This window comes from Leptodactylus fuscus, chromosome 7 (genome assembly GCF_031893055.1).
Source record: "Leptodactylus fuscus isolate aLepFus1 chromosome 7, aLepFus1.hap2, whole genome shotgun sequence".
Taxonomy (NCBI): Eukaryota; Metazoa; Chordata; class Amphibia; order Anura; family Leptodactylidae; genus Leptodactylus; species Leptodactylus fuscus.
This window is the reverse complement of record NC_134271.1, coordinates 91,912,544-91,925,168: the sequence shown is the minus strand read 5'-3', so window position 1 is coordinate 91,925,168 and position 12,625 is coordinate 91,912,544. Positions and strand designations below refer to the sequence as shown.

General features: G+C 41.3%; 1 protein-coding gene across 5 annotated transcripts in view; it reads right to left on the bottom strand.

The window, feature by feature from the left end:
* BEGAIN (brain enriched guanylate kinase associated) overlaps positions 1-12,625 on the bottom strand; it is a 141,046-nt gene that overhangs the window by 47,737 nt on the left and 80,684 nt on the right. For all 5 annotated transcript variants that reach the window (XM_075282497.1, XM_075282498.1, XM_075282499.1 and 2 more), the window contains one exon: positions 7,141-7,207. In XM_075282497.1, the coding sequence (XP_075138598.1) occupies positions 7,141-7,207 (67 nt within the window). The remainder of the gene's footprint in view (positions 1-7,140; positions 7,208-12,625) is intronic.

The following is a 12,625-nucleotide window of genomic DNA, read 5'->3' as shown; positions in this document are numbered from 1 at the left end:
ACCGGTTTCAACACATTTTATCCGTCACCGGTAATCATTGCTGCTGGTTAATATGTGTCCACAGAAATGTACTAAACTCAGAAGAAAAAAGGCGCAGAAAACTAAGATAATGGGCTAAAACTAAAAAACATGTATGATAAACCCATATCTTCTTTCTATATAATATGCATGTATGTATCTCTGGTCTGTTTTATATCATTCATTACTCCGAAGTCTAATATATCTCCATATATTGTATAATAAAAAAACTTGAGAGTCTTCAGTAGTTGATACCTTTTTTAATGGTTAACTAATGATCATGATCTGTCACCATTATTAGTTAGCCATTAAAAAAGGTATCAACCACTGAAGACTAGAGATGAGCGAGTAGTGTTCGATCGAGTAGGTGTTCGATCAAATACTACGGTATTCAAAATACTCGTACTCGATCGAACACTACTAGCTGTTCAAAGTTTAAGGTTCGATGCAGAACCAGCGTTGATTGGCAGAATGCTATACATTCTGCCAATCAACGCTGGTTTTTCTCTTACCTCTAGAAGTCTTCTCCGTGCAGCGTCCCCGCGGTGTCTTCCGGCTGGAATTCACTCTGCCTAGGCCCCGATGCCTAGGCAGAGTGAATTCCAGCCGGAAGAAGACGCGGGGACGCTGCGCCACAAGAAGACTTCAAGCAGAATCCAGCCCGACCGTCACTCGTGGACTTGGTAAGTATGATTTTATCGAATTTTGCGTACCCATGAAACGAGCATTTTCCCCCATAGACTATAATGGGGTTTGAAATCCGTTCAAACAGTCGAACAGTGTGCGGCTATTCAAATCGGATTTCGAACCTCGGACATTTTAGTGTTCGCTCATCTCTACTGAAGACTCAAGTTTTTTTTTTATATATTTCATATCCACTGGCTACCACGGTACAAAAACATTTTTTCCTTATCCATATATTGTGTACATTGCACCCATGTACTTTGTTCTGGAAATCCAACGCCTGCAATATGCACGGTCCAGTGCTTTGATGTACAATGTGTTGCCATGGAATTTCTAGAGCAAGTGCATGGGCAGGGGGACATTTATGAAGTCAATGACAGTTATGTCAATGGACTTAGAAAAAAGAAGGGGAAGATTTAGTGCTGACAATTAGAGATGTCCCCTCCGCCATAGGTATTTGTGTAAGCAGCAGAACACCAAGGGGTTAAACGCATCGAATATTCGATGTGCTTAACCCCTTGGTGTTCGGCCGCTTACATGAATACCTATGGCGGAGAGGTATTCGATTGAATACTATTCGCTCATCTCTACTGACAATGCAGCATGTGCTTACACACTAGCAGTATGGGACTGTTTCATCTATATACACTCATCTCATGATGAAATTCCACAATCTATTGGTGACCAACATGTCATGCTGTTGCTCTGGATTTCCTAACAAACTTACTTGAAATGCAAATTGAGTGCTATTTTTTTCTTTATACCATTGCATAGAGAAGAATCCTATAGTACCAAGTATAATGTATAGTCTTATATATTAATAGTAAGATTATTGGTTAGACTCCCAGGAGGCTGCGTGTCTAGTACCTGGTGTCAGTGGGAGTTACAGTAAACCCACTAGATCATTCAGAATGGTTTCATGTTCTGTTAAGTTGTCTACAATTATATTTTAGTGATTAACACTTCGTGAACAGGTATTTTGTACATCTTGTAAGAAGTACTCTCCTACTAAAGACATTAAAGCAGGCAGAAGCTTCCTGCCGAGTCCTAGTGGGATTCCACTACAGCTTGAGTGGTATTGAATTGCTACAATATGTCAGCACTTCAGGATATAAGACACAATACGGCGTCTATGATTGTAACATTCCCACACCAAATACTAGATTTAATAAATTGTTTGAAGACTCCTATATTCTGATAAAACTAAACAACATACAATATTGAGCCACCATCACAAGTCAGGGATTTCTGACTTTTCATTTTATGTAGGAAGAAAGAAGTTGCAGGAAGGTATAATTTCTGTGAAGCGAGGATGAACGAAATCTTGACGTGTGGACTGTTGAAGGCAGATATAGATTGATCCCTCAGAGCTTTCATGATCCTTGACTCTTTCTGAAAATGCAGCATGCTAACAGGATTTTTGTCCAGATCTTCAGCCTGGGAAGATCTCATATTTCACTTCTACACTTTGATACTTTCATTACCCAAAGCCAAATTCCCAGCTTTACTCAAAGAGGAAGAAATGTGAGGGGATTGTTTGTCTTTGAACTAATAATGTACAGCGAGGAGTTGGATTTCTCTCTAGTGTGCAAAGAGTTGAAAGCTGATGCTGTATAGAGAGATATGAAATGATGGTGAACAATCTTGTGTAGACCCCCATAATACCCCTTATTTCTACCTGCATCAGTGCACTGCATCATACTGCTCCATTGTCGTCACTTACTGATTTCCCTTGTAGGCAGCAATATTTTAGTACAGTAGTACATCACTGTACTGTGTGGGCAGTATTATCGCTTTTATATAGAACATAGAGTAGAAGTCAGTATTATAGTAGTTCTAGTCTTTTTTTAAAAATTTTTATGTAGATTGTGAGCCCCATATAGGGCTCACAATTTACGTGTTTTTTTTTTCACTATCAGTATGTCTTTGGATTACGGGAGGAAATCCACACAAACACAGGGAGATATTGTCCTTAGCAGGATTGGAACCCAGTACTCCAGCGCTGCAAGGCTGCAGTGCTAACCACCATGTTGCCCTTAGTAGTTCTAGTCTTGTACGTCAGAGGCAACATTACAGTACTTATATTGTTGTACACAATAGGGGCAGGGGCATAGGGTGCTAGTAGTCATGGGGGCAGTGACGAGCCACTTTTAAATACAGAGAAAGGGTAGTAAATGGAGCCTTTACCCTTGCTAATGGAAAGCCTTATCGGGAGTAATATTGTAATAGTTATATTCTTATACATAGTGGACAATATTATAGTAGTTATGTTGGTGTAGAAAGGGGACTGCCTTGTACTAATTATATTCTTGTATATAGGTATAGTATTCTAGTAGTTAGTAATACAAAATATATATTCTACATATACAAATGACAGAATGGCCGTGGGGCCAATGGTACTTAGGGGACACTATTATAATAATTATACTTTTGTAAATACAAAGTGGACAATATTGTAGTATTTATACTCTTAGAAGTGCCAATCACCACCTTACCCAAAGTAACAAATGACCTACTAACTGCCAAAGCCAAACAACATTCCTCTTTCTAGGCCTTTCTTCTGCCTTCAACACAGTTAACCAATTCCTCCAGTTACAAACACTCTTATCCCTTGGTGTCACAGACCTGTCCCTCTCCTGGTTCTCTTCCTACCTCAATTGCACATTAAGTGTCTCCCATTCACTTACCACCTCCTTACCGCACCCTCTCTCTGTAGATGTCCCTCAAGGCTCTGTCCAGATACTCTGCCTTTTCTCCATCTACACTCTCAAAATTGGCCAACTCATAGAGTGATGCTAAAAACTTTAAAAAAAAACAAACAAAAAAAAAAACATCCAGCACACCCAAATCTTCAAAAAATGATAAAATATAACTTTTACTTCATATAAAGATAAAAATCTTACAGCATGGATCCAGTAGATAATATCAGAGATCCTACGCGTTTCGAGACCTACATTCTGGTCTCTTAGTCATAGGTCTCTCTTTTTTCTAACTCATAGAGTGGCCAGTGATTTTCAATACCACTGTTATGCCAAATATATCTGTAGCCCAGACGTTACTGCTCCGCTATCCAGAGTTCCAGACTATCTAGAAACTAATGCCTCATTCTTCTCCTTCCACTTACTCAATCTCAATCTGGAGAAAACAGAGTTCATCAATTTGCTCCCACCTGCCTCAGCCCCCTTACCAGACCTTTCAGTGTTAATGGTGTCACACTTACCCCAGTCCCACAAGTCAGTTGCCTTAAGGTATGTTTCGATTCTGCCTTATCATCCAAGGCTTAAACACCTCCTGCTGCTTCCTACTTTAATAAATTGAACATTAAACAAATCCGTTCTTTTCTCACTCGTAAAACTATAAAAATGCTAATCCATGCCCACATAATCTCCCGCTTAGTCTACTGTAACATCCTCATCCATGGCCCTCCAGCAAATGCTCTTGCTCCACTTCAGTCCACCCTCAACTCTGCTGTGTGCTTAAAGTGTCAGGGTGCGTTCACAGTACCGTTGGTGTCTGCTCAGCAGTGTCCGTGGCTATTCTCCATACAAGATTTTAGCAATGGACACTAGCTGGTCTGTTTGCAAATTCCATTCATTTCAATGGGATTTTTTCTTGTGTCCTTTAGTGTCCATTTACAACTATGTCCGTTTTTTTTAAGCAGACAAAAAATCCTACATGCAGGACTTTTCTGTGCGTTTGAAAAAATGGACAGCAAGCGTCTGGTTTGTTTTTAATGTTGAAGTCTATGGGCAACAGACATATAATGGACAGTAATTGATAGCCATCAGTTACTGTCCATTTGTGTCCGTTATGATAGGTGTCATGTTTTTTTGTTTTTTTTTTAAATGGACACCTTCTGAGTGGACACCAATGGTAGTGTGAACCCTACCTAACTCCCCCCAGGGGGTGTCAGGGGGTGTTTGGTGACCATTTTTGTGATATACTATTACCCTATCTAAATTCTTTTTTATTATAAAACTTACTGTAATATTCTCCGTAACAACCTTCTAACTGAGCTGTTGTTAGGGAAAGTCTTTACATAGCTATATTGCAAATATGCAAAACCACCTAGAAAAATGGTTCCAGTATCATAAGAAAGCTGAGATTTTAGAACTAGCTATAACATAACCTGAGATATCAGTAGTTAAAAACTGAGTCGAAAATTTCGACTTAATATGAAGCAGTTTGCTCTAGCTGCATATAAAATCACATTCATGGCTGTGCTTTTAACTAATGATGTTTCAGATTGTGCTATAGCTAGTTCTTAAATTTCTGAAATTTCCCCAATGTGGGACTATTAAAGGATTATCTTATCTTAAATCTTGGCATCAAATGGAAGTTAAGAATCACCATTCCTACAGTATGATACCAAAACAATTTTTCTAGGTTGGTATAAAATTGAAGATACAGCCATTTGAAGGGACTACTCCCCTTTGGAAAATGCTTCATCTCTATCTACTACATTGAATACATGTGTACAGACAGAGTCTCCTGCATTGCTTATTTATATCATCGCATATAGGAAATTTACAGCCTATTTTCTATTAGAAGGAAGTTTGATAGATTAATAAGGTATATTACAAAAATTTTCACCACCCCCTCCCTCTGACACAATAACAAAAAGAAAAGTCGATGAAATGGGAGTTACACTTTAATTTATCTCTGCCTAGTTTTATATCAGGCGTTCCCCTCTGCCATTCCCTTCACTGGCTATCCATCACCCAATGAATAGAGTATAAAAAGCTAACACTGACATACAAGACCACTCACGACCTGTCCCTTATATACATGTTAGCGCTAATCTCCACTACCTGCCCACACATAATCTTTATCCTCTCAGCACCTTCTACTTTGCTCTGCTATTATCCGCTCTTCACACAACCGCCTCCAAGGCTTTTCCCATTCCCACAATCACTACCTTCAAGAGGACCCTGAAGACTCATCTCTTCAGGAAGGCCTACAGCCATCACTAACCCCACTGTCACCACACCAACATCTGAACAGCTTCTACCCTCACCTACAGTCTCTGTTCACCTTCCCTCATAGATTGTAAGCCTTTGTGGACAGGGTCCTCTATCCTATTGTGCCAGTTGGTCACTGTGCTAGTATTCTACTTGTTTTGTGTATTACGTATGTAAATCCTCAAATTTACAGCAATAAATAATCCAGCTGGGTATCCAGGCCACAGTCCAGGCACTGGAGAGGGGCTGCCAGCAGTGCCCCTCGTCAGTAGCACAAGGGGGCGAGGACGTGGAAATCCAGCTGGGGATCCAGCCCGCAGCAGCTCCACTCCAATTATATACTGGAGAGGTGCAGCCAGCTGTGCCACAACATCAAGCGGGGTGCAGGGTGTAGTGCTGATGAGGCCCGAGCACCAGGAACCTATACTAGGGTGGATAGCAGATATTGTGGACCCGCAACCAGCATGTCCCATCCACAGTACTGACGTGCCAGCATACAGGTTCCTCGTCCTCCTCCTTTTCCTCCTCCTCCTCCAACACCACCAACTTCACCACAAATATATAGTTAAAAAACCCCATTAATGTTTTAGGGCTCCCACAAGGGCCTGAAAATTTTTTTTTTAGGGCTCCCGCCTCCCCCCAAGGGCCTGAAAATTAATGTTTTAGGGCTCCCCGCAAGGGCCTGAAATCTAATTTTAGGGGTCACCCCGAGGGCCAAAAACTAAAACTCTGCTGGTTAAAGGCTCAATTCACCCAAAGGGCCTAAAACACCGCTGGTTAAAGCTCTACTCACCCCAAGGACCAAAAAGTAAAACACTGCTAGTTAAAGGCTCTACTCAACCCAAGGGCCAAAAAGTAAAACACTGCTGGTGCAAGGCTCTACTCACCCCAAGGGCCAAAAAATAAAATACTGCTAGTTAAAGGCTCAATTCACCCAAAGGGCCTAAAACACTGCTGGTTAAAGGCTCTACTCACCCCAAGGGCCAAAAAGTAAAACACTGCTGGTGCAAGGCTCTACTCACCCCAAGGGCCAAAAACTAAAACTCTACTGTTTAAAGGCTCAATTCACCCAAAGGGCCAAAAACTAAAACTCTGCTGTTTAAGGTCGGGGCCCCACGGGACGTAAACGCCGCGATTTGCCCGCTGCGGAGACTTTTTATCCCCATAGACTATAATGGGATTCGATATTCGGTCGAATATCGAGGGGCTACTCGAAACGAATAATGAATATTGAATGTTTCACTACTCGCTCATCTCTACTCTTAATGCAAAGAAAATGTCAACAGTTTTTTGTATTTCTCATTAATAGCAATAATTGGAATGCATAGCACTATAGAACATATACAATATATATACAGCGTGGTGGATAGCAACACCATAAAAATAGTGCACCAATGATGGTGCAGACGTCCCATTTTGGACAGACCGTCCATGTCCTTGCAGTAGTTCTCAATAGATGACAATATTTGGCACTTACCATTCTGTGCAGCTTCTCCTCCAGCTCTTGGTTTATTCTTTGTAATGACAAGTAATTGGTCTGGATTCTGAAAATGTTGCAAACACAATGATATCAGTATATGGCAGGTCTGTATTTCCTCAACATGCCAGTCTACCTCTAAGTTTATATATAAAACCTGCTTCACATAGTGGTGCATAGAGAACAGCAAGCAGAGTTCAGAGAAAACTGTGATGAATTCTTGCAGAAAGTATATTGGAAAACTGAACCATTTACTATACAGAGAATAAGCTTGATTTTCTGCAACTCCACTGCCCCTTTAAGAACCACTGTCTGCAGGTTATGAATATTTATCACGCATTTGTGAATTGCGGCAGAGTGATGGCAGTGCTACCTCCCGCCGCCTCTTTAATGACTTACTGTGTCCGCTAATTATTCTTAATATTGCAGAAACAATGAATCAGAGCTGTTTTTGTCAGGCTGATAACTCTGCAAAAAAATCTGGCAGACGGGAGTCATTAAGGCCTCGTCTCAAATGCAGCTTGGTGACAGATTTGTTGGGGGGGGGGGGCTGTGGTAAAGATTGTGCTATAAAACAGAACAAGCAAGTTACAAAAATTGTCTTGTAGAGGGGATATGGCGAAATATATATATATATATATATATATATATATATATATATATGGCAGTCCGTAACACTAAAAATGGGCAAGTTCAATATAATAGACCAAGTCCCCTGCGAACTGCTAAAAAACCTAGAGGAAACGAGTCAGTTTTTTTCCCCGCAGCGTTTTTCATTGCATTTTTGCTGCATTTCTTCTTCCCTTATTACATATATATGGAGTAAAAAACAAAAAGAGAGACACCAAGCGCTCTGAGTGTAGTATTGTTACTAGTTTTGTAAAAATTATAAATTGAGATAAATATACCAGTTGGCCTCTCACCTGAAGAATTTGTGCCTCTATAATCACATATGAAGTGAAAATCCAGGTGGGAGTGTCAGCAGAACCAGCAAAATCACAGGAGAACCGGAACAGGAAGATAGAATACTAGAAGGCAAGGGTCTGCGCTCATTGGTAGGTCTTGAATAATAGCAGGAAAAGTAAATGTAGTGGTAGAAGGTAGGTTGTAAAAACAATTAAAGGCACGACGCGTTTCGGAATCCTCGAATTCATGAGAAAGCTAATGATTGAATCTAAACCTGCACTTGAGAAAGGACCTGTGGTGGTCTGAAACGTGTCCTTACGGACCTTAGGTCCGGACAGACACACCCTGGTACAACTCCACAAGTGCAGGGCCCGCTGAAGTGAGGACTATACCCACTGCCAAAACACCAACTCCAGGCTGACTACGACTCCTTCATAAATAGCGGACAGCCATGGTCAGAAGAAACCGTAAGAATCCTCGAATTCATGAGAAAGCTAATGATTGAATCTAAACCTGCACTTGAGAAAGGACCCGTGGTAGTCCGAAACGCGTCATGCCTTTAATTGTTTTTACAATAAAAAGAACCTACCTTCTACCACTACATCTACTTTTCCTGCTGTTATTCAAGACCTACCAGTGAGCGCAGACCCTTGCCTTCTAGTATTCTATATATGGAAAGTGCAAGCATTAAAACCAAATATTAGGTAATTGCTATTTATACATTTCCCTTATACACAGTCCAGTCATATTAATGTGACCACTGCCTACTTTTGACGTCAACATTAAATAACCAATCGCAGAAGGCACGTGTTAATAGCCATCTGGGTGCACTCATCATTGTGGAAGGTACAATGGATCGACACAAGTATGCATCTATCCTTGTGGACCATGTTCACCCCTACATGCAAATTGCTTTTCCTCAGGATGATGGCATCTACCAGCAGGAAAATGCGACTAGTCATAAAGTTAGCAATGTACGTGCGTGGTTCGAGGAGCACCAGGATGAGTTTACTGTACTCCCTTGGCCAGCAAATTCCTTGGACTTGAACCCAATCAAGAATCTGTGGGACAACCTTGATTGGGTTGTTTGCGCAATGGATGCTCAACCATGTAAGCTAGCACAGCTGGACACAGCACTGGAGTTGACATGGCTCAATATCCCAGAGAACATCATCACAACATCCTCTCTCTTCCTGCACGTCTCGCAACGGTCCGCTCTGCAAAAGGTAGTTATTCTGGATTTTGACAGGTGGTCACATTAATGTGACTGGACCTTATATATTCCTTATATTGTTGCAAGGTTGAAGACACCAGTTACAGATCAGCCCATGCTACCAGTTACAGATTTTGTCAATAACTATGCAAAACAACATTAGTCATTAATAGGCAATAATTAATAATATAAGTGAAGAGACTGGTGGCACAGGCTAGTGCCGCAGCATGTGCCACAGATGGAGGCCCAGCGGAGGTGAAAAAATAAAAAACAGGCCTCAGCAGTGACACTGGGCATGTAATTTCACTTTCGGTTCTATACCAAGTTGTTTGACACAAAACGAAGCAGGGACTCGAGATACCTGAACTCAGAATTAAACTAACCATCTCTATTATCAGTATGTGTCTTTTATAATGGTTCTCCTGTGGTTGTTCTCCTCATGCTAGTCACAGCTGGTGCTAAAAAAATGTAAATGGATTACTGTTTTATAAAGCCATATCCAGCCTACACCAAGCAGAGAAGAATCTGGGGTTTATTTATATTTGTTATGTGTAATGGGTTAAAAGGTGCCAACTGGCTGCATTTCTGGGGCCTCGGCATAAAGGGAATAGCCAAGATAAGGAAACATAGTTGCTTTCTTCTTCTCGGGAAGTGACATCACGTCTGTTGGTTACATGGCAATGCTACAGGTGACCAATGTAACTTCCTAAGAAGTAGAAAGCTGCCCTGTTTTCTAATCCTGGAAAACCCCTTTAAGGATCCATTCACATGGAGGAAAATGGTGCTTTATTTGGCACTGAATTTTCAGCGCTGAGAAAAAAAAAAGCTAGCAGAACCCATTGAAATCAATGGGAGGCTTTTTTTTTCAGTGCTGAACATTCAGCACCAAACAAAGCACCATTTTCCTTCGTGTGAATGGACCCATAGGGGTCCATTCACACAGAGTTTTTTGGCGAGGAATTTGGCGAGGAAAAAATCTGCTTCAGAAATTAGGAAATTTGCCAATTCCACGTGGATTTTCTGCCTCCCATTGACTGCGTTGGTTTCTGCAGGCGGAATCCACCTGAAGGAAGCTTTTTTTCTGCTAGCAGAACCCATAGGGGAGGCGTTTTTTGCACATGGATTCTGACACGGATTCAGTACCAAAATCCTCACCAAAAAATGGGAATGGACCCTAATAAAACCTAATGTGGTTTTTCCCACAGTGTTTTTTGGCTGTGGCTCGCTAGTTGGGTCCTTTGCCTTAGTTAGTGAAAACATAAAAAAAATTATATAAATTTGCTATAGCTGTAATTGTAATGACCTGTTGAAAACAGAAAGTCAGTTTTTTGTCACATAATACATTTTTGGAAATTGCTGATTTTTTTCACACCTTTCAGACATTACTATAACAAAACATGTGCCCCAAAATGGTGGCATGTGAAAATAAAGCTTGTTGTTCAAACTTTATTTTGTTGACTGAAACATGCAAAAGATATGGCTTTTGAAATTAAAAGGTGGAAAAGCAACAAATATTACCACATCCTTAGGCTGCATGCACATGGAGTTTTCGTGCGTGGATTCTGACACGGAATCTGTGTCAGAATCCACGCGGAAAAAGAGCCTCCCATTGACTTCAATAGGTTCCTTTTTCCGCTCGGAATTAACATAACCCCCCTCTATATAGTGTAATTTGGGAGGTTCTCTCTTTGCTGCACTTTGAATCCTATTACTACACCCCTTAGACTGTGCACTTGGCATAGCATAGTATCAGGTTATCCTGGACAGAATCACTCTCATTGGAAGAAGTCTAAACTTCATCCATAAAAAGAGAAATCCACGTAATATGGGTGAGTTGTTAATAGATATGTATTAAAAATGGATCAGTGGTTTGGGTAAAAAAAAGACCAATGAAGTTTTTTTAACACACAATTAAAAAAGATGACAAATGGACTTCAAAAGATGACAGTGACACAGATTCAAAATGGCGGCTAAAACACATTGTTTTGTCCGTTTTTAACCACAGTCTTTTCACTATCTATGTGCTTGTAACTGTAAGGCCTAAAGAGTTAAGTAAAGTTAAAAGTTTATTATTTTTAGATTTTATCTAAGCTTTACTAAAAGTAGAAATATACACTCACCGGCCACTTTATTAGGTACACCATGCTAGTAACGGGTTGGACCCCCGTTTGCCTTCAGAACTGCCTCAATTCTTCGTGGCATAGATTCAACAAGGTGCTGGAAGCATTCCTCAGAGATTTTGGTCCATATTGACATGATGGCATCACACAGTTGCCGCAGATTTGTCGGCTGCACATCCATGATGCGAATCTCCCGTTCCACCACATCCCAAAGATGCTCTATTGGATTGAGATCTGGTGACTGTGGAGGCCATTGGAGTACAGTGAACTCATTGTCATGTTCAAGAAACCAGTCTGAGATGATTCCAGCTTTATGACATGGCGCATTATCCTGCTGAAAGTAGCCATCAGATGTTGGGTACATTGTGGTCATAAAGGGATGGACATGGTCAGCAACAATACTCAGGTAGGCTTTGGCGTTGCAACGATGCTCAATTGGTACCAAGGGGCCCAAAGAGTGCCAAGAAAATATTCCCCACACCATGACACCACCACCACCAGCCTGAACCGTTGATACAAGGCAGGATGGATCCATGCTTTCATGTTGTTGACGCCAAATTCTGACCCTACCATCCGAATGTCGCAGCAGAAATCGAGACTCATCAGACCAGGCAACGTTTTTCCAATCTTCAATTGTCCAATTTCGATGAGCTTGTGCAAATTGTAGCCTCAGTTTCCTGTTCTTAGCTGAAAGGAGTGGCACCCGGTGTGGTCTTCTGCTGCTGTAGCCCATCTGCCTCAAAGTTCGACGTACTGTGCGTTCAGAGATGCTCTTCTGGCTACCTTGGTTGTAACGGGTGGCTATTTGAGTCACTGTTGCCTTTCTATCAGCTCGAACCAGTCTGGCCATTCTCCTCTGACCTCTGGCATCAACAACGCATTTCCGCCCACAGAACTGCCGCTCACTGGATGTTTTTTCTTTTTCGGACCATTCTCTGTAAACCCTAGAGATGGTTGTGCGTGAAAATCCCAGTAGATCAGCAGTTTCTGAAATACTCAGACCAGCCCTTCTGGCACCAACAACCATGCCACATTCAAAGGCACTCAAATCACCTTTCTTCCCCATACTGATGCTCGGTTTGAACTGCAGGAGATTGTCTTGACCATGTCTACATGCCTAAATCCACTGAGTTGCCGCCATGTGATTGGCTGATTAGAAATTAAGTGTTAACGAGCAGTTGGACAGGTGTACCTAATAAAGTGGCCGGTGAGTGTATATTCCATGTGTCTAAGTACTGAATGGAGA